Genomic DNA, 27,981 nt, shown 5'->3' with positions numbered 1-27,981 from the left:
TCATTGCTAGCTCTGCTATCGACTTAAGCACATAACTGTTGGTGGAGAATATAATGTCTTCGTAGCGAAATGGTGCATCTAAATACCTGTATATATCGTCAAACATTCGTTTCCTTTCTACCACATAACGTGGACATATCATTATTACATGTTTGAAATCTTCCTCCTCATTGCAATCTACGCAAAGAGGAGAGGACCTTTTGTTGATCCTGTGTAGATACGATCCGCACACCGCGTGGTTCGCTCTCAGCCTGCTTATTGTCGTAACAACCCATTTATTCGTGCCAGTTCCCTTAAACCATGGTTGTCTAGGTAACTGATCTGCCATAGTTTTATAGAATCTACCTTTATCACCATTATTGTAATCTGTCTGCCATTTTTGTAGTGCTGCTTTTGCAATTATACGCTTGATATCGGTGTGTGGTAATTTATAATTAGCCATTTCCCCACTATTGGTGGCTTCCTTTGCAAGTGTATCAACAATTTCATTCTCTTTTATACCACAATGATCTCTTACCCACAAAAAATTAATGCAGACTCCCTTCTCTTTAAAAATGGCAATAGTTTCTACAATCTCTGCGATAATGTGATTCATTCCTGTAGACTGGTTGTGTATATGTGATAATTTACACAACGCACTCTGGCTGTCACTAATAATGGTATATTTTTTCTCCGACAACGAATAAATATATTTTAAAGCCGTTAAAATAGCAATTAGCTCCGCTGTATAGATGGACGCCTCATCTTCTAATTTAATTATCGTAAAATAGTTCCGAACCGGATCATACACAGCACTTCCGACTTTATTATTGATTTTGGACCCATCTGTAAATAAACGATATGAGCCCGGATAATGGGAAGAAATGTAATCTTCGAAGGCCGCAGTTCTCATCTTTTCCGGTACCTTTATCAAGTCGAAGGAAGTGTTAACACTTAATTCGCTCAATAAATGTTCGTATTTTAAGTTGTACACATCTAACTTATTATTCGAATATACCTTATCTCTAAAGGTAGAGATTCTAATAAAACTTTCTGTGTAAATGGGGCCTTTCTTTTTTGTCCAATAAAGCAACAGTTACTTTAGACGCTGAATGTATGTTAAATTATTAGACATAAACTGTCGTAGGATGTCAATTACGCCCAAACACCGGGCGAGAGATCCGCTTAGTACGCTGGTTAATATTCTAGAATTCATGTACAGAGATGTAACAGGCGCTCTTGTAAATAAAACAGAGGTACTTAGCCTGAGAAGTTTTGTTATTAATGAATGCAACCTGGTAATTATACAGTCTGAAAAGTAGGAATGCTTAAAGAAGGTTGGGCTAGCGACTTAAACAGCTGGGCGCTTTCAATTCGCATTAATAATTCGAAGAAAAATGAAGAAAAAAAGTATGGACTCTGGAATGTGTACATTTCTGACCGGCCTTTAAATTTCTCCAGGGAAATGAGAGTATTTACTTTAGCCGCCAGTGTGGACTAGAGCGACGACAGTTGGTGGCTCACGGATTTAATCTCGCCATCCTTGTTTGTCCATAATTTAATCAGATTAATTACAACATCGTTCTTTATTCCCTGCAGCCACGATCCTGTGGTAAAAACGTAAACAACAAGTCTTTCTCTTACCCGCTATGAAATTCATCTTCTTGAAACTTAAAAACTTTTTACAGAAAATATATTTGATTTCAATTTTATTAATCATTTTCAGTAATTCTGTTAAAGAAAGGGTGACGTTGCAGCTTTCTAAAAATCATTCTTCTTTAAAAAAAAATTTGCAACAAAGTGATAGGCCTAATACATTATGTCCAAATTCAAATGAAATCATTTTTGCAATCTAGAAAATTACAGAAAACTGTCACATTTTCAGTAGACTGATGTTTTTCAAAATTTTTAAAATTAAAGATTTTGAAGAAGCTTTCATCAGTGCGCTGTAATATTGGGTTTTAAAAGAATTTTTCTGTTAAATAATAGTTTTTTAAAAAATTTGAAGAAAAAAATTATATTTACGAGGGTCGTTTGAAAAGTCCGTGCAAAAATAAAAACTACTTAATTTTTTGGGGTAAACCTTTTTTATTTTTCAACATAGTCTCCTTTTAGGCTTATAAACTTCGTCCAACGCTGCTCTAGTTTGTTGATCCCTTCCGAATAATAGGATTTGTCCAAGTCTGAAAAATAGCCATTCGTTTCTACAATCACCTCCTCGTTTGAATAAAATCTTTTTCCCACCAGCCATTTCTTCATATTGGTGAACAAATAGTAGTCCGAGGGAGCCAAGTCTGGAGAATAGGGGGGATGTGAAACGAGTTGGAACCCTATTTCCATTAATTTTGCGACCACAACTGCTGAGGTGTGAGCTGGTGCGTTGTCGTGATGGAAAAGGACTTTTTTGTGGGCCAATCGTGGGCGTTTTTCTTGCAGCTCGGTTTTCCCCCTTGGTAACCCATTGTTTAGATTGTTCTTTGGACTCAGGAGTGTAGTGATGTATCCATGTTTCATCCACAGTGACGAAACGACGCTTAAAGTCCTGCGGATTCTTCTGGAATAGCTGCAAACCGTCCTTGCAACACTTCACACGATTTCGTTTTTGGTCAAGCATGAGCAATCGCGGCACCCATCTTGCGGATAGCTTTGTCATGTCCAAATGTTGATGCAAAATATTATGTAACCGTTCATTCGAGATGCCCACAGCACTAGCAATCTCACGCACCTTCACTCTTCTGTCATCCATCACCATATCATGGATTTTATCAATGATTTCTGGAGTAGTAACCTCAACAGGGCGTCCAGTACGTTCAGCGTCACATGTGCCCATATGGCCACTCCGAAAATTTTGAAACCACTTATAAACTGTTCTAATCGAAGGTGCAGAGTCACCATAATGTTTATCAATCTTCTCTTTAGTCTCCTGAGGCGTTTTGCCTTTCATAAAGTAGTGTTTAATCAACACACGAAATTCTTTTTCGTCCATTTTTTGAAAATCACTCGACTTCCTCGATTCAAACGAATGCCAAAAACAAAGAAATAGACCGATCTGGCTGAAACTTGGTGTGTTTTCTTCCAAGAGATGCTACTAACTAAACATAACCTCGATACGCGCCAGTAGTGCTATCTCTCTGACTATGCAGGAACTTTTCAAACGACCCTCGTATAAAGACAGTTTACAATCCATTGACGGAAAATAGGTTAATCGATTTCTCTTAACCTTGATATTATTCAGTCAATGCTTAGGCTGGCTGAACCATACGTTTGCCATAAATGGTACTTAAGATCGATGTCTTAAGACATCATTAGCGCAAACTATTCTGCGAGTCCTGCAAACATAATAAAATTTTCAATACTAATTGAAAGACGTTTCAATAAAAGTGTCCTGCCTTCTTAATGTTAAGGGTTTTTAAAGCAAAGGAAAATATTTTAAAAGTCCGTGAAAATTTTATCAGTAAAGTTTAATTTCGGCTGAAACTTTAAAGTACCAGAAGTGACAATAGTTGAAGAACGGAAGAAGCACAACTTTGAGGTTTCTACAGTGTATTAATTATTGATATATTATTTTCAAGAACAGACTAAGGGATAAATTAACTTCTTCTTTTGATGTTCAGAGAGTTCACATAATAATTATTCTCTGAGAAATTGCGATTTGAAATATGTTTGAAACTTCTTCTATGTACTCAAAGAATGTTTACATTTAACCTTCTATCAAAAGGCTTGATAAATTAGAAAATATTCTTTCTTTTTTGGATAATCCATTTGGACAATGTAAATTATACATAAATTGAAATGTTAACTATACTTAGGAGAAATCGATAATTTCGCAGAAGGATCAATCTGTTAGTGGGCGAACGGCATACTAGGTCAGCGTGGCGTCCGACTGGGGCCACAACCGGGTGAATGTCACTCGACCACACTTCAACCAGCTATTATGGCCGCCTACCCTTCTTGCCGGCAAGAATAAACCAATGCGATTATAGTAGATCTTATGAAAATTAGTCGATTACCAGACGTGTTTTCGGCTGAAGCCAATATATCTAAATTAAACTGCTTATAAGTTTGAAATGAATTCTTGATTAGCAGTTTCACACGATAGTAACATTCATTTTGCTTTATTGTAGCGAAATTTAGTGATTAAAAAGCAAAAATTTAGCTCATAAAAATAATACTTTGATGTAGACAACATCGCAGTTGTAACGTTTAATCTTTCCCTTTCAGTTAACAAAAATTTAAAAGAAAGAATAAATGATTCTTTAAGCAAGGCCTTCTTTAATGGAAATTGTCACAGATGTTTTCCATAATATGCATCGTAAGACAATGAAAGGTTATAGCTAAATTCAGTCATAATTTCTATTTTATTTGCAATTATGCCAAGCTTTCGACCTAGGGTCTAGGTCAACTTCAGAGCTAGTACTTACCAACAATACTAATTAGTTTTAGATACATTATGCGCTTTAACAGATGGCTGTCATAGGCACTGACAGTTAACATACAATCTCAATTACCTAAGAAGAAAGATTGACATTAATAAAAAATAAACATTAATGATTAAAATTGGAAATATTCTTTCTTCCTTTTAAATAAATAAATCAGTTACCAAAAAAGATGAAACTATAAACATGTAATAAACTGATTCTAAAAATAAACTTTTCTATTAAATTGATTCCCTTCAAATCTAAAAATCAAGTAATGACCATTAATGTTGCAGTGAACATTTTATTGTAAAAGAACATTAATACCAGCTAAAAAGCAGAAATTTCTCTATAATTCTGTATACAATTCATTAAAATAGGAAAAATAAAAAGAGAGGAACAGCGGTTTTAAATTGAAGTAAATTACAAAACCTCCAAAATTTAACGATCTATATCTCAATAACTATAAAAACTAGAACATTGCTACTAATATCAGTTATAGAGCTTTCTATTCCCTACAATTGGGTAAAGAAATCATTGAATTCTGAAGAATAGGAAGAGACACATTAAGGCTTGAAATTTCAACGATTTACAAAACCTCAAAAATTTAACGTTCTATATCTCAGTAACTATTATCACTAGAACATTGCGATTTATGTCGGTTATAGAGAATACGCATCTCTATAATTGAGTAAAGAAATCATTAAAATCTGATCAATATAGAAAGAGATATTAAGGATTGAAATTTGATCCACTAGCAAAACCTCCAAAATTTAACCTTCAATATCCCAATAACTATTATCATTAAAACATTGCTACTTAAATCAGTTATAGAGCCAACTATTCTCTACAATTGGGCAAAGAAATCATTGAATTCTAAAGAATAGGAAGAGAGATATTAAGGTTTGAAATTTCAACGATTTACAAAACCTTCAAAATTGAACATTCTATATCTCAATAACTATTATTACTAAAACATTGCTACTTATATAAGTTATAGAGCATTCGTATCCCTACAATTGGGCAAAGAAATCAAAAAGGTTTGAAATTTGAACCACTTGCAAAACCTCCAAAATTTAACCTTCAATATCCCAATAACTATTATCATTAAAACATTGCTACTTAAGTCAGTTATAGAGCCAACTATTCTCAACAATTGGGCAAAGAAATCATTGAATTCTGAAGAATAGGAAGAGAGATATTAAGGTTTGAAATTTCAACGATTTACAAAACCTTCAAAATTGAACGTTCTATATCTCAATAACTATTATTACTAAAACATTGCTACTTATATAAGTTATAGAGCATTCGTTTCCCTACAATTAGGCAAAGAAATCAGAAAGGTTTGAAATTTGAACGATTTACAAAACCTCCAAATTTTAACCTTCAATATTTCAATAACTATTATCACTAAAACATTGTTACTTATATCATTTATAGAGCTTTCTTTTCCCTACAATTGGGTAAAGAAATCATTGAATTCTGAAGAATAGGAAGAGAGACATTAAGGTTTGAAATTTCAACGATTTACAAAACCTCCAAATTTTAACCTTCAATATTTCAATAACTATTATCACTAAGACATTGTTACTTATATCATTTATAGAGCATTCTTTTCCCTACAATTGGGTAAAGAAATCATTGAATGCTGAAGAATAGGAAGAGAGATATTAAGGTTTGAAATTTCAACGATTTACAAAACCTCCAAATTTTAACCTTCAATGTCTCAATAACTATTATCACTAAAACATTGTTACTTATATCATTTATAGAGCTTTCTTTTCCCTACAATTGGGTAAAGAAATCATTGAATTCTGAAGATTAGGAAGAGAGATATTAAGGTTTGAAATTTCAACGATTTACAAAACCTCCAAATTTTAAACTTCAATATCTCAATAACTCTTATCACTAAAACATTGTTACTTATATCATTTATAGAGCTTTCTTTTCCCTACAATTGGGTAAAGAAATCATTGAATTCTGAAGAATAGGAAGAGAGATATTAAGGTTTGAAATTTCAACGATTTACAAAACCTCCAAATTTTAACCTTCAATATCTCAATAACTATTATCACTAAAACATTGTTACTTATATCAATTATAGAGCTTTCTTTTCCCTACAATTGGGTAAAGAAATCATTGTATTCTAAAGAATAGGAAGAGAGATATTAAGGTTTGAAATTTCAACGATTTACAAAACCTTCAAAATTGAACGTTCTATATCTCAATAACTATTATTACTAAAACATTGCTACTTATATAAGTTATAGAGCTTTCGTTTCCCTACAATTGGGCAAAGAAATCAGAAAGGTTTGAAATTTGAACCACTTGCAAAACCTCCAAAATTTAACCTTCAATATCCCAATAACTATTATCATTAAAACATTGCTACTTAAGTCAGTTATAGAGCCAACTATTCTCTACAATTGGGCAAAGAAATCATTGTATTCTGAAGAATAGGAAGAGAGATATTAAGGTTTGAAATTTCCACGATTTACAAAACCTCCAAATTTTAACCTTCAATATCTCAATAACTATTATCACTAAAACATTGTTACTTATATCATTTATAGAGCTTTCTTTTCCCTACAATTGGGTAAAGAAATCATTGAATTCTGAAGAATAGGAAGAGAGATATTAAGGTTTGAAATTTCCACGATTTACAAAAATTCCAAATTTTAACATTCAATATCTCAATAACTATTGTTACTAAAACATTGCTACTTATATCAGTTATAGAGCCAACTATTCTCTACAATTGGGCAAAGAAATCATTGTATTCTGAAGAATAGGAAGAGAGATATTAAGGTTTGAAATTTCCACGATTTACAAAACCTCCAAATTTTAACCTTCAATATCTCAATAACTATTATCACTAAAACATTGTTACTTATGTCGTTTATAGAGCTTTCTTTTCCCTACAATTGGGTAAAGAAATCATTGAATTCTGAAGAATAGGAAGAGAGATATTAAGGTTTGAAATTTCAACGATTTACAAAACCTCCAAATTTTAACCTTCAATATCTCAATAACTATTGTTACTAAAACGTTGCTACTTATATCAATTATAGAGCTTTCTTTTCCCTACAATTGGGTACAGAAATCATTGAATTCTGAATAATAGGAAGAGAGATATTAAGGTTTGAAATTTCAACGATTTACAAAACCTTCAAAATTGAACGTTCTATATCTCAATAACTATTATTCCTAAAACATTGCTACTTATATAAATTATAGAGCTTTCGTTTCCCTACAATTGGGCAAAGAAATCAGAAAGGTTTGAAATTTGAACCACTTGCAAAACCTCCAAAATTTAACCTTCAATATCCCAATAACTATTATCATTAAAACATTGCTACTTAAGTCAGTTATAGAGCCAACTATTCTCTACAATTGGGCAAAGAAATCATTGAATTCTGAAGAACAGGAAGAGAGATATTAAGGTTTGAAATTTCCACGATTTACAAAAATTCCAAAATTTAACCTTCAATATCTCAATAACTATTATCACTAAAACATTGTTACTTATATCATTTATAGAGCTTTCTTTTCCCTACAATTGGGTAAAGAAATCATTGAATTCTGAAGAATAGGAAGAGAGATATTAAGGTTTGAAATTTCAACGATTTACAAAACCTCCAAATTTTAACCTTCAATATCTCAATAACTATTATCACTAAAACTTTGTTACTTATATCATTTATAGAGCTTTCTTTTCCCTACAATTGGGTAAAGAAATCATTGAATTCTGAAGAATAGGAAGAGAGATATTAAGGTTTGAATTTTCAAGGCTTTACAAAACCTCCAAATTTTAACCTTCAATTTCTCAATAACTATTATCACTAGAACACTGCTATTTATATCAGTTATAGAACACATTTTTCTCTATAATTGACGAAAGAAATCATTAAAATCGGTACAATACGATGAGAGAAATAGAGGATTGAAAATTGAAACACATGCAAAAACCTCCAAAATTTAACCTTCTATATGTCAATAACTATTTATGCCAGTTATAGTGCAGACTTTTTTTAACAATTGAATAAATAAATCATAAAATCTGATCAATATAGAAAGAGATATGAACGTTTGAAATTTGAAGGACTTGCAAAACATGCAAAATTTAACCTTCTATATCTCAATAACTATTATCACTAGTTCATTGCTATTTATGCCAATTATGGAGCAGACTTTCTTGTACAAATGAGTAAAGAAATGATTAAAATCTGATCAATATGGAATGAGATATTAAGGTTTGAAATTTGTACAACTTGCAAAACCTCCAAAATTTAACCTTCTGTATCTTAATAACTATTATTACTAGATCATTGCTATTTTTACCAAATTTAAAGCAGACCTTTCTTTGCAATTGGGTAAAGAATTTATTATAATCTGATAATTACGAAAGAAGATATAAACGTTTGAAATTTGTACAACTTGCAAAACCTCCAAAATTTAATCTTCTGTATCTTAATAACTATTATCACTAGATCATTGCTATTTTTACCAATTTTAATGCAGACCTTTCTTTGCAATTGGGTAAAGAATTTATTATAATCTGATAATTACGAAAGAAGATATAAACGTTTGAAATTTGTACAACTTGCAAAACCTCCAAAATTTAACCTTCTGTATCTTAATAACTATTATCACTAGATCATTGCTATTTTTACCAATTTTAAAGCGGACCTTTCTTTGCAATTGGGTAAAGAATTTATTATAATCTGATAATTACGAAAGAAGATATAAACGTTTGAAATTTGTACAACTTGCAAAACCTCCAAAATTTAACCTTCTGTATCTTAATAACTATTATCACTAGATTATTGCTATGTACACCAGTGATAGAGCACGCTTTTCTTTATAATTGGGTATTGAAATCATTATAATCTGATCAATATGAAAGGAAATATAAACGTTTGAAATTTAGTACATTCTGTAAATATATTGAGTACATTCTGAGTAGTTCCAGTTTTGTTTCTAATATCAGAATTCGAGTCGTCGAAAATTATCAGATCGTCTGCATATAACAATATAATTATAGCAGAATTAGCTGAGACCGTAATTCCATGAGCACCATTTCTAATAAACTAGGTTCCGAATCTAGGGATAGTAATGAACAGTGAAGTAATGTTACAGTGATAGTAATGTTACAGTGAAGGCCGAACATTTTATTTTAGAGGAACTTTTAAGAGTGCTTAACTTGCACTATTCTATAATGCATTTTAGAAAGGGATTGTTTACCAAAGAAAGTGCAATGTACTCGTAGTTGTCTATCTATAGTTAACCTGACTGACAGATTTTTTTTTTGGTAATCTTGAAAATATAGCTTCTAATTATTGATGTTATAAACAAACATTTAGAACCTTTTATTTAATTTTTAAATTTTTTCTTTTATGGGTTTTTTGAGAATATTTGCGTGTTATGTCGGTTGGATTTTCATTTTACAAGTTCTGACTGTAAAAAAGGAATACGCAATACGTAATGGACGAATATCGATCGCAGCTCTCCTTTACTGTAGTTTGATATGTCCAAAATTGGAAGTCGAGTGAGTTGTTTATCATAGAATCAGTGGGGCCCGGATCCAATGAGAGTCAAAATAAGTTCTAATCTGCTGCGTTACTAGGGCAACGGAAAGCGAATATATATATTTTTTAATCTAAGGCGTGTCAATATCTAAGCTCATTTGCGCTCAAAACCTTTACAGTGCATTGCCGGCCTTAAAAAACATTGTTGTTACAAAGAACATTGTCCATGACCAGAAAGTGAGATGTTGAAACACTTGGGAAAAGAAAATCTACAGATTAGTACGCCTGGATTTGGCGAAGATGTTGTTAGACCGAATGATTATCGTGTTTAAAGATTTACTCCACAATACAACAATTAATAATTGTAGTAGCGAATGGGCACGCCACTGTGCGTGTTATTTTGTACATTTATTATTAATTCTCCGTCTTTAGTGTTGTTTGTACAGATAATGTAATAAAATACAATAGCAAATCTTATCTGAACACTTTCATCTCTTTTCTGGCTACAATTCACTAGTATTTCTTTCTACATCAACGATCTTACAAAATGTGCCCTACAATCTCTAAAATGTAGCACTGTTGAGAAAAGTTTAAACCCTGCAGCTGCTCCTAAAATCAATTTTCATGATTAGAATGTCTAACAAAAGCGATAAGGTCTTAGATCGTGCACGAATACTAGCAAAAATCGTTCTATTAATTCACACATCTAGTCTTACTCGAAATTCCAGGCATACTTTTAACACCAAATTTCAGTAAAACTATGTTTTGTGGTGCTGGGTTCGATTACCAGGTCTAGGCCTTCATTTTTATTTCATGTTTAATTATGAGAATTTAATAGTAAAGTATGTTTACTAGTTGTATCCGTCTTCAACATCTAATTTGGTAGTTATACGTAAAGCCTGCCTGAAAATGTAGACATTACTTTTAGTGATGAAAATAGAAATTCCCACCGTATAGTAGATAATACCGGTGGAATTCGGTTTACTGACAATTTTAACCTCACGCACAACAATTTACACAGATGTTGAAACAATAATTGAAACAAACTTGGCCTTTAATGTCAGTGGTTAATATAATAAGTGTCAGTTGGAATAGTTATAAGAAATTCGCAAAAACATGTGAAATCAGATTGGTTGAAGTTATGGAAAAATGCTTAATAGACTGGTAAACGAACTATTTTTTGAATTATAATTGTGTAACTCAATCAATACTCATTCAGTTATCAAAATAAGCAATTATATCATCAACAAATCTTTGCCAGTAAGGTACAAGTCAACTGATTACTTTTAAAATTTAGTCCATGTGATTCAAGAAATCGGAGGAATGCTATGGCTTTACAATGATTAACCTTCGGACTACAACGTACGGGTCATTTTGACCCGCGCGCGCCTAAAACGCGCGTACGTCAGTTGGCAGTGGCGGGAGAGGGTAAGGACTTTGAGTAGCTTCCTTTTCAGTTTTCCTGCAGATGTTAACGCGGCAATAGCCAACACCAAAGGTACGTGACTTTGTAAAATTCTAAGTACATTAAGACTGGGTCAATATGACCCCACGTTCTGTAACATGTTCTGGTTTTTTCAATAATTTGTTTTTATAAATTATTCATTTTATTGTTTTTCCTGGAAGGTTTCTACGTTTTTGTTAACCCTCTTAAATTGTTTCTGCTGTCATCGATGCACGTTACTGGAACTGTGAACCAAAACACGCAAAAACCTGACATTATTGACTTCTACAACTTGACGAAAGGTGGAGTCGATGTTTTTGACAAGTTATGCCACAGCTATTCAGCCAAAAGAGCTTCCAGAAGATGGCCAATGCGCTATTTTTTTGGTGTACTAGATGCTACTGGAATAAACACCTTCGTACTTCATCGGCTCAATAACAACTCAGGGAATCGAACCATCCGATCCGACTTTTTGAAATCATTAGAGTTCTAATTGGAGAAGCCTTTCCTGAAGCTTAGAATGAACAACACAAAGCTACCCAAAACTGTACGAACCGAAATAAGAACAGTTCTGGGGCTTCCAGAATCTTTGGAAGCTGCACCTACCCCTCCTTGCCGAGGCCTAACAGCGACAAGAACGAGATGCCACCTGTGCAAGAACGACAGGAAAACATACAATTCCTGCGATATCTGTGCCTTACCAATTTGTAGACAACGAAAAAATTAAACGTTTGTGCGTTCGACATGGACTGGAAGGAACTACTGAAGATGGACGAGAATTAGTTACCTAGTCCCTTGGGGCTGAATGATATAAAATGTTAGGTACCTAATTATTTTCTTTTTCGTATCTGTTTTTCATTTTTGTGTTTCTTGGAGTTACCTGGATTTTGTAAATTTTAGTATCTATTTTTTAAAATTAACTATTTAAGTACTTTTTTTGATATGCAGATAATAAATTAGAATTCATTGTTTCCAATACCACGTTAATAAAAGTCTGATTTTTGAAAATATTGATTTGTCAAACAGGTCTTATTGCAAATAAAAAATGAATTGGGTCAAACAGACCCAACGTTGTAATGCATGTCTCGGCAATTCACGTTGTTGTCCGAAGGTTAAGAGTGGTTCTTCGCTTGAAATCGTAAAAGATATTCTTTCGAAATTGCTTTCCCTATAGGTCGCCATGATTCTGTAAAAAATGGGGAAACCAGAACTATCTTTATTTATTTTTTCATTCACGTGTGTTACATGTAAGGTAAATTATAAACTTTATTCAGTACATTTTGTTTCTTAGAAAATAAATTATTTATTTCTGTTAACAGGGAAATGTGTTTGGAATCTTGGTCGCGCATACGTCTGACACCAATGTTTGGATGTATATGTCCGAACAACCACATGAAGAAAAGATGTGAGAGAATCTTCACTTTGGTAAATCACAACCCATGTCTAGGTGAGTACCATGTGCGGCCTTTTCTTGCCCCATAGCTGCGGCATTTTTATTTTTTGGCCAAAAAAAAAGACAATTTTTAAAAAAAGCCTAAAAATTCTTCCTCGCCTTTTTATTTAAAAAATTTTTTAATTAAAAAAAAGATCACTCGACGCATTACACGCATTTGGTCGTCCACGTTTGAATTTTTTTATTATTTTTTTCTTTAATTCAGTGGACGTTCAAACCACTTCCTAATGTTTCCAAAATGAAGGAATATATTTAGTTTAGTTTTTGCTTCTATTCTTTGTATTTTCATAATTCATCCTCTTTTCTCCGATTACTTTACTCATGTTTTTTTTTCATCAGCAAAAATTTATGAACATGTTCAAGCCTTGACTGCTTTTAAAAGTGCTTCTTTTTTTACTCCAGAGAAAAGTAAATAATAATTGAAAAAAAACGCTCATAAAAACTATCTCTTACGTTTTACAATGCTCAATGTAACAAAATTTTCGTTAAACAAAATAATAATATATCGTTAGGCTTTAAATTAAGAGTAGCTGTTCTTAATGCTAGAAAAAATTCTTTTAAAAAACGTAGTAATACTATTCTTTAATAATTTATACTAAGTTTCTAGTAACATTGATGCCTTCATCACGAGATACTGTAAAGAACTGATTAGGCTAAATAAATTGAGTGCTCCAGCTATAAAGAAACTTCTATATGGGATCAATGTTTTGAAGTCGTTCACAAACAATTAAGATTATTCACTGATTACTTTTTCTCAATAATTATGTTTTGGTGTCCTGAATGCTAAACATTTTGTGTGCTAAATTTAAATTTTATTAATTTTCAATTTGAAAACTTTTTATTTTTCAAAAACGAAACAAAAAATCAGAATTGTTTTAGATACTCGAATTGTATCTCAGTATCTACGAGGGTCGTTTGAAAAGTCCGTGCAAAAATAAAAACTACTTAATTTTTTGGGGTAAACCTTTTTTATTTTTCAACATAGTCTCCTTTTAGGCTTATACACTTCGTCCAACGCTGCTCTAGTTTGTTGATCCCTTCCGAATAATAGGATTTGTCCAAGTCTGAAAAATAGCCATTCGTTTCTGCAATCACCTCCTCGTTTGAATAAAATCTTTTTCCCGCCAGCCATTTCTTCATATTGGGGAACAAATAGTAGTCCGAGGGAGCCAAGTCTGGAGAATAGGGGGGGGATGTGAAACGAGTTGGAACCCTATTTCCATTAATTTTGCGACCACAACTGCTGAGGTGTGAGCTGGTGCGTTGTCGTGATGGAAAAGGACTTTTTTGTGGGCCAATCGTGGGCGTTTTTTCTTGCAGCTCGGTTTTCAAACGGTCCAATAACGATGAATAATATGCACCTGTAATAGTTTTACCCTTTTTCCAGATAGTCGATGAGGATTATTCCTTGCGAATCCCAAAAGACAGTCGCCATAATCTTTCCGGCCGAAGGAACGGTCTTCGCCTTTTTTGGCGCAGATTCCCCCTTGGTAACCCATTGTTTAGATTGTTCTTTGGTCTCAGGAGTGTAGTGATGTATCCATGTTTCATCCACAGTGACGAAACGACGCTTAAAGTCCTGCGGATTCTTCTGGAACAGCTGCAAACCGTCCTTGCAACACTTCACACGATTTCGTTTTTGGTCAAGCGTGAGCAATCGCGGCACCCATCTTGCGGATAGCTTTGTCATGTCCAAATGTTGATGCAAAATATTATGTACCCGTTCATTCGAGATGCCCACAGCACTAGCAATCTTACGCACCTTCACTCTTCTGTCATCCATCACCATATCATGGATTTTATCAATGATTTCTGGAGTAGTAACCTCAACAGGGCGTCCAGAAAGTTCAGCGTCACTTGTGCCCATATGGCCACTCCGAAAATTTTGAAACCACTTATAAACTGTTCTAATCGAAGGTGCAGAGTCACCATAATGTTTATCAAGCTTCTCTTTAGTCTCCTGAGGCGTTTTGCCTTTCATAAAGTAGTGTTTAATCAACACACGAAATTCTTTTTCGTCCATTTTTTGAAAATCACTCGACTTCCTCGATTCAAACGAATGCCAAACACAAAGAAATAGACCAATCTGGCTGAAACTTGGTGTGTGTTCTTCCAAGAGATTCTACTAACTAAACATAACCTCGATACGCGCCAGTAGTGCTATCTCTCTGACTTTGCACGGACTTTTCAAACGACCCTCGTACTTGTAAAAGGCTCCAACTGATTTACAGTTTATGTATTAAATCCAAGTAGAACTATCACTTTCATTTAAAATATTTTACCAGAAAAAGTAATTTTATTGGGTTTTATAGAGAGGTATTTATAACTTCTCTTTTCTCTAATGAGTTCTTTTAGCGTTCTTTAATGCGATGGCACTCAGTGCTTATTCTGAATTTTGCATTGAATTTAAGTCATTTATTTTAAAAAGAATTGGTTTTTCTATAATTTTTCAAATAAAACAAGTATAAATTTATAACAAATTCAATGTATTTACACATATTTTAAAGTTTCATGCTTGCGAGCTTGTTAAATTACCTAAAACTATAAGTGCAAGACTCAATTAATAAAAGATTTGTTTGTTCGCCTCATTTCAAATTGGTGAAAACTGAATATCAATTTTTAATCAGACAAGTTTTTTCATCCAATATCGAATGGAATAGTATACGTAAAACATTCTCAAATAAATCGAATACACCTTCTTGTTCTATAAGTTTCGAGCAAAGGACAATGCAGCAAAATAATGCAGACTGCTACAACATGTAAAATTCAAATACGAGTACATACATCCAAACTAAAACAAGAGTAAAATATAATACAGAACAGTGTTTACATCGAATTGTAGAGAACCCTTTGTTAAAATGGAGGCTTGTAACTTCTTATTCCGGTGATTGTTAGGTTTGTACGAAAGAAGATTTTATAAATATTCGCATTGTTCCTTTACAAACAGTAATTGTAGCCACAATTAGGTCATGAATTAGGTTTAGGAGATCGCATGTGTTATGTAGCCTACGGTTGAAGCCTGAAAATTTGATATAATTGAAGCTCTTAAATATACAGAGGCATTATACATTAGATTTTTATTTTTTTAAACAAAATAGATCTTTGAGTAACTAGAACTGTTAGTCCAGGTTTTAAGGATATTTTAAAGTGTTCGAAAAACTATAAACCATCTTTATAGTTGAACATTTTTAGTATTTTAGCCAAGCCTATACAAAATATAGAATAGCCTGTATTTAGTAAAATATGCACTTTAATGAAAATTTGTTAATTTAAACTCTGAGAATTGTGGTAAGGGATAGGTCGAGTGTGTGTTTTTTTAAAGTAAAAACTGCTACTTTAAGAATTAACAATTAAACAAGTCAAGGAAGATGGACATGTTTAATTATTTGTTGTTTCCTTCTTCTGCTTCTTCTATGTAAAGGGAGAAGAATTTGATTTTTGGTTGCCAATATAATCGATCATTTTTTTGATTTTTGCGAGGCAACAGTATCTTAATTAAGACACACGCATGTATTCTTAAATATTTTTATTTTTTCATAATGAATTTTTCACAAGTTTAAAAATTTTTATTTGTTTACATTTTGAGTGAATTGGTGAGCGAGTTGTAGGAAAGGGTCCATCTCATTATCTTTGTATTATTATTTTTATTAATTAATTATTATTTTTTTAAAAATAAGGAATCCAGAAATTAGGTAGTCTGCTATTCCAGGCGATTTATTCTAAATTGACTATGGTCTGTCAAAAACATTTCTTTCAAGGGCGATTCGTAGCTAAGAAGTGAGATTGCTGGGTTTGCTGAGATGATTCCACCACCAAAGAAAGTGGTCAAAAATTATACGAAGCATTTATTTTGCAATAATTTATTTTAAAAAGGCCAGAGAAGGTCTTGAAAAAGAAAATCTTTTGCCACTACGTTTCATCAGGAGCAACAAAACAATCATGCAGACTAAGTTGTAAACAGTTGATTTTGTTGATAACTTTATGGAATGAGAAAGATGAAGTATTTTGTTTTTGGATTTTTTCACCTTCATTCAGAATCCTCTTTAATTTTTAAATTCTTCAGAACATCACTTCAACTTGTACGTATTCAACTCGCCACAACCTAAAAGTTGTATTTTATCTTTCTAATTGTCTTTTATACATTAGATCTATTGAACTATAGTTCAATTAATTATTAAACACAATTTTTCAATAACAGAATCATTAAAATCTATCTGTTCACTAATTTGTAGGTTTCAATTTTTTTTAGTTCGTACTATTTATAGTTTTACTTTATTCATAGTAACCTATTTCAGCTATTACCAAAACATCTAGAAGCTCCCTGATAATGGCCACAAATCTTCCTCGAAAAGTAGAACAACTTTAGACTTTTTCAAAATACTTCATCTGGCCTTTGCCGTAAAATAAACTCCTTATTTGAAATAATATCTGCTCGTATTTCTATGGTAACCAAAGTAGGTGTACATTAACATTCATTCTGTAACCAAGAACTTCTTCTTCACATATTTACATACGTTCAGACAGATAGACATGCACACTGCCTGTTAAAATGCAAATAAATACGTGGTCCTTCTACGAAAACACATAGTACGAATGTGGTAAACAGATATTAGACAAACAAAATCATACATGCGTGAAATGTATGATATAAATTATAGCCTAAAAGATTCACCATTTTGAAGAAGTAAAATGTTCAAGAATCCTTATTATTTATACATTAACCAAAGTGCTAATTCAAAGGTTTTAGCTGAGTGGTTAGAACCTTGAATCCCGGGGTTCTAATCCATCTGCAGGACCTAAGACTTTCTCTTTCTAGGAGCTACCCTGTTATCTCTGACGAGAGAACACTGTCCAGATTCTTGAAAAGTTAGATCCGGTAGTCCCGAAAATAGTTCCAGGCACCAATGACCTCTGTTGTTAGCACTTCTTAAGTAAATAAACAGATCGTGTATGTTACAGCACTTTGGCAACAATAAAAGTAAAAGAGCATCGCTTGAATCGATTCTTCTCTTGCTATCTCACATCACACTTGCTAGAGGTGTCACACGCAACACCTCTAAGTTTTTCGCTGATCGAGATTAATGTCTTAAGCACTGACCTATCCCAAACATGTTCTACTAGCTTTATTTATACTATCAGAGATTAAAACATCAATTAGAATACTAAAAGTTAGCTAACTGGGCAATTTCATTTCCAGAAAAAATGAAATTTTTGTTTTAAAATGTTATTACACGTTGCATCTAAGCCAGTGCCATACGATACAAATAGGGTCAACCAGATTTGAAAAAACAAGTGTAAAATCAACGGAAATGTTTGGAATTGCTTAACAGATTGACCAGATAAATTTATTTTTCGCTTCTGACCACCAAAATCTAAGCCAGTGATAGATGGTAGAAACAGGGTCGCCATAATTTGTAAGTAGTAGTTCAATAACAACGGAAAAAGTATGAATGGTTGTGTAGTTTGACCATAAAAATGGTAATATCTTCTCTGGCAACTAGAATCTACGCCAGTGATGGATGGTAGAAACAGGGTTGCCCTAATTTTTAAGTAGTAGTAGAATAACCACGGAAAAAGTGTGAATGGTTGAGTAGTTTGACCATAAAAATGGTAATATCTTCTCTGGTAACCAAAATCTATGCCAGTAATGGATAGTAGAAACAGGGTTGCCCTAATTTTTAAGTAGTAGTTCAATAACAACGGAAAAAGTGCGAATGGTTGAGTAGTTTGACCATAAAAATGGTAATATCTTCTCTGGTAACCAAAATCTACGCCAGTAATGGATGGTAGAAACAGGGTCGCCCTAATTTGTGAGTAGTAGTTCAATAACTACGAAAAAAGTGTGAATGGTTGAGTAGTTTGACCATAAAAATGGTAATATCTTCTCTGGTAACCAAAATCTACGCCAGTAATGGATGGTAGAAACAGGGTCGCCCTAATATGTAAGTAGTAGTTCAATAACCACGGAAAAAGTGTGAATGGTTGAGTAGTTTGACCATAAAAATGGTAATATCTTCTCTGGCAACCAAAATCTACGCCAGTAATGGATGGTAGAAACAGGGTCGCCCTAATATGTAAGTAGTAGTTCAATAACCACGGAAAAAGTGTGAATGGTTGAGTAGTTTGACCATAAAAATGGTAATATCTTCTCTGGTAACCAAAATCTACGCCAGTAATGGATGGTAGAAACAGGGTCGCCCTAATTTGTGAGTAGTAGTTCAATAACCACGAAAAAAGTGTGAATGGTTGAGTAGTTTGACCATAAAAATGGTAATATCTTCTCTGGCTACCAAAATCTACGCCAGTAATGGATGGTAGAAACAGGGTCGCCCTAATATGTAAGTAGTAGTTCAATAACCACGGAAAAAGTGTGAATGGTTGAGTAGTTTGACCATAAAAATGGTAATATCTTCCCTGGCAACCAAAATCTACGCCAGTGATGGATGGTAGAAACAGGGTCGCCCTAATTTGTAAGTAGTAGTTCAATAACCACGGAAAAAGTGTGAATGGTTGAGTAGTTTGACCATAAAAATGGTAATATCTTCTCTGGTAACCAAAATCTATGCCAGTGATGGATTTAATAAAGCGTCCGTTAGACCGTTCTTAACCAAAAACTTATTGTAGTGCTCTCTAGTGAGAGTGTTTGAAGTGTTTTTTCGTTTTTGAGTTACACCAGGTTTAATGGTATGGCGTGCTTGAGGCTTCATTCTAAATAGTCGTCTCTAATCTCGATCCGAGGTAAGTTCTCTGCTCACCGCTATAACGACGAAATCTCTAGCTTTTCTTCATGTTGTGCAAGAAGTTGTCATAGTTTTCTGTAAAAGAACAGATAGAAAATTGATTTAGCGTATTCATAGTAACTGTGCGAGCAAACAACTAGTCAATTAGCAACCAGCAAAGGAATTGCGATGTAATTTTTAGCAAGGTTTGGATTAAATATCAAAAAAACAGACGACATGGATCCACCTCATTTAAAGCATTTTTCCCATTGTGATAGAGAAAATGTCATTAACCTCGGTGACGTAACACACAGTATTAAATTTCATAATTCATTATTGTCATTTGTCCCCATTTAAATCAGTTAATACTCAGGCTAATTTAACCAAACATGAAACGTTACTGTTTTAGAATGGTTCAATTCATTATATACAATAAAAACCTCCGTTTTACATATACATATATATTCAATTGATATATAAACATCAATTCAAGGATCTTACTACCAAAAAAGCTAACGATAGCCCGTAACTGACAGACATGTAAGTGCTATTATATTTACCGATGCTATTTCAGATAATATTTAAAATTATTTCATCAGATTAGATGAAAAATTATTTGAAATAAGTAGTTATTTAGAAAAGAAACCTATTTGAAATAAAGCCAATCAACATTCATTTTTAGCCAATCTCTTTGTTGGGCCCTGCCTAATGGGGGGCCCTGCCTAATGGTCATGATGTTGAAGAATCTTGGCCAAAATACCTTCGGAATATTTATAAAATAAACAAAAGTTTAATTTGAGCTACTTCAAATTTCCTTCTTGGTCAACATTGTACTGTAGTAAACCAAAAATTACCAACCCTTATCTGTGGGATGCAGTATGCCCTAGAATAATGTACTTTAAAATATGACCGAAATTCTGTGTTAAACAACTAGCCATCACTTTTAATCAGTCTCCATTTAGAGCATTTTGACAAGAGTTGATTTCTTGTTTCCGAACTGGGCTTCTTCTTGGATCTGGGATATGCAAGCTTTAATCGCAATCGCTGATAGAACTGTAGGAAAAGAAATGGAAAGGAGTAAATCGGATGAAACAGTCTTGCTGAACATGTTATTGGAAATAAGCAAACACAAGGCTAGAGGAAGGATTGTTTCAAAATATGAGGATCTGTTCTATCCACCTTTTGAATAACTCTTATTCTGGTATTTCTCAAAAGAATGGGTTAGTTTCTCAAAGTAAATTCAATACTACTATTATTATACACTATAAATATTAATACTTGATAAAACATAATATTCTTGTTCTGACACAATTAAAGTCACAAGTATTTTTGGGATGAATGTATTTTTTGTAATATGTCATCTCTTGAACTAAGTTTTGTGGCAAATTCTTGACAAGTCATAGGAAAGTAAGTAATGATAGTTAACGAGGGCATTCCGGGGACACTTTTCAATCGGGGACAGAAGTACGAATTCGGGGACACCTGGTAACCTTAGCTTAGTGGTTAGTGTACTAGAATATGCAGAGATTTCAGTCACTTCATTTTGCTTTCTCCGTCCATTGCCTGCAGCTATCTGAAGAAAATGCGTTCTTATCAACAAAGAACTTGGCATTATGTTTTCATCGTTTGGTTCCTTAATTGTACTTTCTTAAACGGCTACTAAGTGCAGCAACTTGACGTTTATTGAAATCATCCCAAAGTTGTGCTTGCTAAATCATTCTTACTGCAAATGACATAATCCGATTTCAAGTGATCCACTACCAATTCATTGAAGGAGGATTTTCTTTTTAATTTCTGAATAAAATATTTGATGGTGAGTTGACGACCATTCTTGTGTTAAGCTCACGCACTAATGTCTTCTGTGACTCGTCCATTCACACAGTACGATATCTTTTCAAAATTATGTGGCGATTGGAACGAATATATGCCTAAAGATGCCAATTTAAAAGAAGGTATTTGTGCTAATTAAGTGTATTTTATTAGAATTAATGTAATTATTTTCATTGGTTTTTGTAATTGATATTTTTGGATACTTAAGAAAGATTGCAACCTTATTGGTTTTTTGATACTGTTGGCATAATTTAAATAAATAATCCAAAAGGGAGAAAGAATATTAGTTTCAGCCAGAATTATGACTGATATTGGCAATATTCTTTCTATCTTTTAGATATTAAAGAATCAATCACTAAAAACGATGGCCAATACTCTGCATAAAAAAATAATATTTGTAACAATACCTTACGTAGTATTAAGATTAATATTTTGTTGTATTGAGCGAATGGTGGTGTTAGTATTATTTTGTTTGGATTAAGGGATACCTCCAAACATTTCAAGATCTCTTTACAAAATTTGGTAAACAACATCCTCCATTATAAAAAACTTAAATTTAAAAAACTCGCCTGGAAAAGAAAGTCTACGCTATTTTTGGATATTTTATTTGAAATTCTCTGTTTTTTAATTCTTTCCTGATCCAAATATCCTTTGAATTGATTTTCTTTTCATTAATAATCTCTTTTGCATACATTTTAAAACTTTTTTCACAGTTTTTATTATTTTTAAAAAATTAAGTATTTTAAATGAATCTATTATTAACTATATTGTTATTGTTTTCTTTTGTTTTGTTTTTTTCAACTTCTGATTTTTTTTTAAATGCATGGGAGCATTTTTGGAAGTGGTTAATTACAAATTGCGTGGTCTCTGGGTATATTCTACTGCTTGGTCGCATGTCACCACTACACTCAGCACTTTATACACTCACTCTGAATCTCCTCTGTTTCAGACTTTGTTTCACCTACCTCAAGTGCACTCAAAAATAATACCCTCAAGCACAGCACGGACACCTGAGCTACACGTAGATATTTGAAACACACATTATAAATTTGAAAAAAAAAAAAAGTAATTATAAAAAATATTATGTCAAAAAAAAAAGAAAAAATATAAATATATATAAAAGTAATAAGATCTAACAATACCTTCGCACACAGAGCACAAAAAAAAAAAAAAAAAAAAAAACAACAAACGATCCTGCAAAAATGGAATTGTGATGTACCCGGGTTTCAGTGAGAGGTGTAGCAAGATGGGGACTTCTGCAGCACTTGGTCAGTCCGTGGATAAGAACAGAGTATAGACCATCTAACTACTCGGCTGTTGAGGCTTTATTCTCGAAGGAATCGTCCAGCTCAAGTAGGTAACAAATATGCAACAAGGTCCAAGGCGGCACATTTTCCTTTAAATATAATCCTGTATTTAAATCCTCATCCTTGAAAAAGAATAAAATAACTGCTCTAAAAAGAGAAGGAGGAGTTTTTGAAGTGTGACTCATGTTAGGATTATAACATACAGTGGTAATATTCATAGTTAAGGTTAGATGTGTCGTAATGAATGGGCCCAGTTCGTTACCAAGCTGACTGTCAAATTATGAACAGTGTTGTTAGTAACGAGAGAACACTGTCAGCAAGTGGACAATATACAGTAAAAGCTTAACGCCCAATAATCTCAAAAAGTGACCGGAAATAAACTGCTTCTCTTATTTACTGAATTCCCTAATTCTAACTTCTAATCTAACCAAAAATTTGTTTTTACAAAATTTTAGTAGCCCTCTGTATTTTATAAGTGCATAGTATTTATTTACTGTTGTACGGTGATGAATAGTGTTGTCTGTAACGAGAGAACGATGTCTGGAGGCCGACAATCACAGATGTTGACGAGCCTTATAATTAAAACGAATACAATCGTGGAGATTTCTGTTCACACTTTTTATTAACCAGGTTTGATGCTTATTTATGTTAATGCGGGTATTAAAAACTGTATAAAATACAATATATCCAGAGAATATCCCAGCGTTTATTAGAACCCGTAGTGTTTATACAAAACTTTAAAGCAAATAATTATTGATTTTCGAAAACATTAGAGAAAATAAAAAAAAAGTGGAAATTCGATTCAGTAAAAGGTTGACTGATTTTAACCAAAACTTTGTTTACTGGGTCCCACCCGCGGTTAAATAAACAAAGTATAATGTTTAGACTAACAGTATATTCAGTTTTTGAGATTCGCTGATTACGCACGAATAGATATTATTCACATACGCCGTTTCCGAGGGATGGAATGCGGACTCTATATGGTCCGAAGTCAGGATTAATCAATACTACCGCGAGTGGAAACATCATGATTAATTGATTGATTAATATTGAAAATAATATAATCAATGTGATCGTATTGGGAACAGTTTAGAATTTACAGGAGATAAATGATATCTTGATTCTCAAAGACCCATTTTTTTTTTAAAGAAATTAAAAACCGAAAAGCCCAATAAAATTAGCTGACGTACGTAAAACAGGCACTTCTCGCTTTATATTTACCAAAAACCTGTTTCAAAAAACTGAGAGAGGATGGCAGTGGTTCTTTTTTGGATCCACGCCTACACTGGCCAATTCCTAAAACCACTTTTTCTTTTTAGCGTAATTTAGGTGAAGATCTCTATTTCTTAAATCTGTAAAAATCCAATACTTTACAGCGTAAGTGAATATAATAATGAGAGAAGCACTGAAAACCCAGCAGACGTTGATATCCATTCCTCCCCCCTCACCAAACAAGAGGTAATGATAGAAGAACCAGTGTTACTATGCACTAGACCCCCGCGCGGTGGTCTCGGGTTCGAATTTGTCCTTGATTGGGCATATCTTGCTGAATCTTAGTTCGGAGAGGCTTTGGTATTTTCGAACTCCAGCTCGTTACAGTTATTTTTATGTTAAGAAGAAGACGATATGAGTGAATCCCGCCGAAGTATGTATATATTAAAAAATGAAAAAAGACCTAAAACCTGGTAAAATACAGGTTTAGAATCTAAAATTATTTAAGGTAAACTAATTTGAACAACTTTTTGTCATTTTACAATCCAGTCACGCGTTCTAACAAACATAATGTTTTCGTCTTCTAAGTAAACTATTTCGAGTAGTTACAGAAAATGAAAACCAAATTATAATTTGAACAATAAACTCGCTAGAATATTCTTATTAAACCTTTTTTTTGGGTATAAATGAGAAGGGGCAAAGTTAAAAAATGCGTGTCCAGATTGGAGAATGAGGGTTGTAATAGTGCGTTTGACACGACAGAAATGGTTCCTTGGTAACGTTATTGTGGTTCCCTTAATGAACGTAAATAAGCCTCCATTTTGTCGGTAAGTTGTCACGACTTCTACAGTAGGCCTATCATTTGCCCCACACCCTTACTTGCTGGAGAAGCTTTTAGTATTCCTCGTGTTAGAACAACCATTTTCTTCAAAATAATTCCTTATAGAGTCCAAATTAATTAATAATCCAATTATCTAGATAATTTAGTTTAATAACTTAGAAGAAATTGGTTGAGCTTTCTTAGATTCTCTTCTGGGCTAGCTTCCTATGAACCTCTGTTAAACTGTGTTAACTTTAATGACAGAACATTGTCCCGTAGGCTGCATTGCACTCCAAGGTCCCTTTCGACTCTATTAAAATCAATAAAAAGTTGAAAATCAAAGTATAAGGAAAACCTGTAGCCATGTTGAATCTTTTAATTTTTTAATACAGCAAAACTTTTATCGGACATCTTAATACAACGTCACACACATCTATTTAAGAATTTCTAAAGTTCTGCCAGAAATATTTGGCATCTAGTTCATAAAAAATAAAATTTAAAGCTTCCAAGAAGATATTAAGCTGTTTAAATTTAGCTATCATCGAATTTAAGAACGCATCGTAGCCAGGAAGAATTTATCTTTGAATTTTGGCAACATATTAACAATATGAACGCTTTTGAACCGTACAATAAAGAGCACATTAAAGGAGATTTTGAAATTAAATCTTGTTTCAAATTATTTATTACTGATATAGTCAGTAAAAAAATTTTTAATACCATCTTAAGGGAAGGTATTAGCAATGCGGTTAGCGTATTAGATTCCCACGCGGAGATCCCGGGTTCGAATCCCAGCTGTTGGCACTTAGATTTTCTCTACCTAGGAGCTTCTTATAGCTCACTGTCCGTTGATGGACAGTGTTGTCTGCAACGAGAGAACATTGTCCAGAGGCGCCAATAACCTTAGACGTTGTCGCGCCTTGAATCATAAAAAAAAAAAGAGACCTTCTTCAGTGTTTATCAGACCGTCAAAAAGTGACTCCAAATGTGTATTGCTTGTGAAAATTCAAAATTGATAATCTGCACAATTTTAATACTCACTTTTAGAGGGGTAAAAGAAAGCGAAAGATGAAAATATACTTGAGTATCAACCGTAAAAACATTATATCACACTTTCAAAACTTTTCCTTTTACTCCAAAAATAAAATAAACTACCTAAATCTTGTCCATGTGTCCTGCCAAAGACTTGAAAGTACCCTACGAGAGTACATTGAATTACCTTTAAATTGTTTGGCTGGGAGGGTGGTAATCCTGTATGTAGTATTATTTATTTGAATCGTTGTTTAAAATAAAGTTGATAATTTCTAGAGCCTGCACATGTGTACAGTCGTTAATATTATTTATTTTTCATTTGTGTTGTTATTTTATTTCAGTTTATTATTTATTGTGATACTCGTATTAAAGGCGACACACTCCCAGCCTCTGAATGCCGTCTTTGCTGAGCTGCTCAGATATAAATAAATTAAATATAGATGTATTTAAAAATATCATAGCTTTATGAAATTAATAATTCAGTCAAAATATATTAATTATCTTTTTCTCCACAATTACTTACAACAATAAAGTCGTATATTGTTCACTTACACCATAACAGCAATCAATAGAATACAATACATTGTCCCTTGTCATATGATTTTAATTACTATTTTATTTATTGGGATTTCACGGGAGATTATTCTTACGAATTTTTCCCATTAATATTGGTGCTTGTTTTATTAATTGTAATTTATAGTTTTTAAAGGGATTTCATTCTTAAATAACTATTCTCTAATCGGTGACACGTGTAAGTTTTTCTGTTAAAAATTGTGTTTTAAGAATTGAACTGTAGCTTTTATAAATTATCATACTCGATAAAACTGTGGAAATCCTATCGAAAATTAACATTATTATTGGATTCTACTCTTGAAGAACTTAAGCCTTCTCCTTAAGAATTGTCCTTGCCTTTTCCTTTTCCACGATCTGATGCCTATTTTCTTCAGGATCGTTTCCAAATATGGTTCTCACGGTCTCTTTATCACTCACGAAGGACTTATCTTTCCCAAACGGTTGACGGCTCAAACAGTTTATTTAAATCTTAAGAGTACATTCATCTTTATTGCAGTTATTAAAGCTTTCTGTGGCTCCAATTCTTTACAACCCGGTATGTTCATTTTACTGGATTGATCTAGATATTGTGCGTAACACCAATTCCTCACAGAATCGTCTAATCTGTCATCTTTAAAGTGCACTTCTTGGAGCTTTGCATAAGCATTGGTGTGAGAGTTATATAAACGGTGACATTAACTTTTCCTCGTCACGCACTTGCTACAACCAGAACAAGGCCACATAACTTCTATTACCAGGATCTGCTTAGAATAAATACGACTTGTTTTTGGACATTACTGAGCCCAGGTATCTAAATTTATTTCTTGCAGTGGTTCGGTCCAGGGTACGGCTTGTTTTGCTTGGAACAAGTGTGCGGATCAAGCAAGGGTAGAGAGAGTATTTGTGCATTCAAATTGACATAATATTCGTACATCTACTTGTTATAATTCGGATACAATTAAATAATAATTTGGAAAAATACAAGCAGAGTGGAAATACGCCCAAAGGGACTTACGGAAATTGTATAATTCGTGCGGAAATAGCAAGTTTTAGACCTACTGGGAAGTTCGGTGCCTGAGAAGTTAAAATTAGCTTCCTTAAATCTGTACGGACATTTGATTTAACAGAATTCCGTGAAACTAGCGAAGGGTTTCGGTCGTTTCTTTTAGTAAATTAAAAGCAGCACCCGAACGTAGCTCTCTTAGAACTCGTTCGTTATTATTATTACACTATTTGATCTAGGCTCTTCTGTGTTAATGCCTGCGGCTTCTCAAAAAAAAACATTGTATCCCTTTCTAACATCTAATCTTGTAACAACAATAAATTCACCAACATTCCAACTTAATCCAATCTTAGCTGAAACGTCAATAACAAATAATCTCTGATATTGAATTTTAAAACGATTTCTTTGCCGCAAATGCAATCAGTATCACAACACTCTTTAGAACTATGAATTCATACTCTTTATCATTATGCGTAACTTTTGATCTTTACCTTAGATCAGTATTACCTTTGTGGGCTGTACCTCACCGATAAACTCTTATTTCCCGATTACTTTCAATCAATCTTCTCATCTTTCTGATTTGATTTTTCTTGTATCCTTGAAGAACATTTTCTAATCCAAACTTCCATACCTTTAATGATTTTTGTTACAGAATACATATCGAAGTGCATTCACGAAATACCATCTAAG

General features: G+C 33.1%; 1 protein-coding gene across 1 annotated transcript in view; it reads left to right on the top strand.

Moving 5' to 3' along the window:
* Positions 1-27,981, top strand: part of LOC141461977 (uncharacterized) — a 90,372-nt gene that overhangs the window by 20,553 nt on the left and 41,838 nt on the right. Inside the window, exons 4-5 of the mRNA XM_074143486.1 lie at positions 12,686-12,813; positions 22,599-22,721. Of these exons, the coding sequence (XP_073999587.1) occupies positions 12,686-12,813; positions 22,599-22,721 (251 nt within the window). The remainder of the gene's footprint in view (positions 1-12,685; positions 12,814-22,598; positions 22,722-27,981) is intronic.

The sequence above is a fragment of the Rhodnius prolixus genome, unplaced genomic scaffold (genome assembly GCF_049639745.1).
Source record: "Rhodnius prolixus isolate KJV_2025 unplaced genomic scaffold, Rpr scaffold_12, whole genome shotgun sequence".
Lineage (NCBI taxonomy): Eukaryota > Metazoa > Arthropoda > Insecta > Hemiptera > Reduviidae > Rhodnius > Rhodnius prolixus.
Note: the sequence above shows the minus strand (reverse complement) of the source record. Positions and strands in the feature narration are given on the sequence as shown.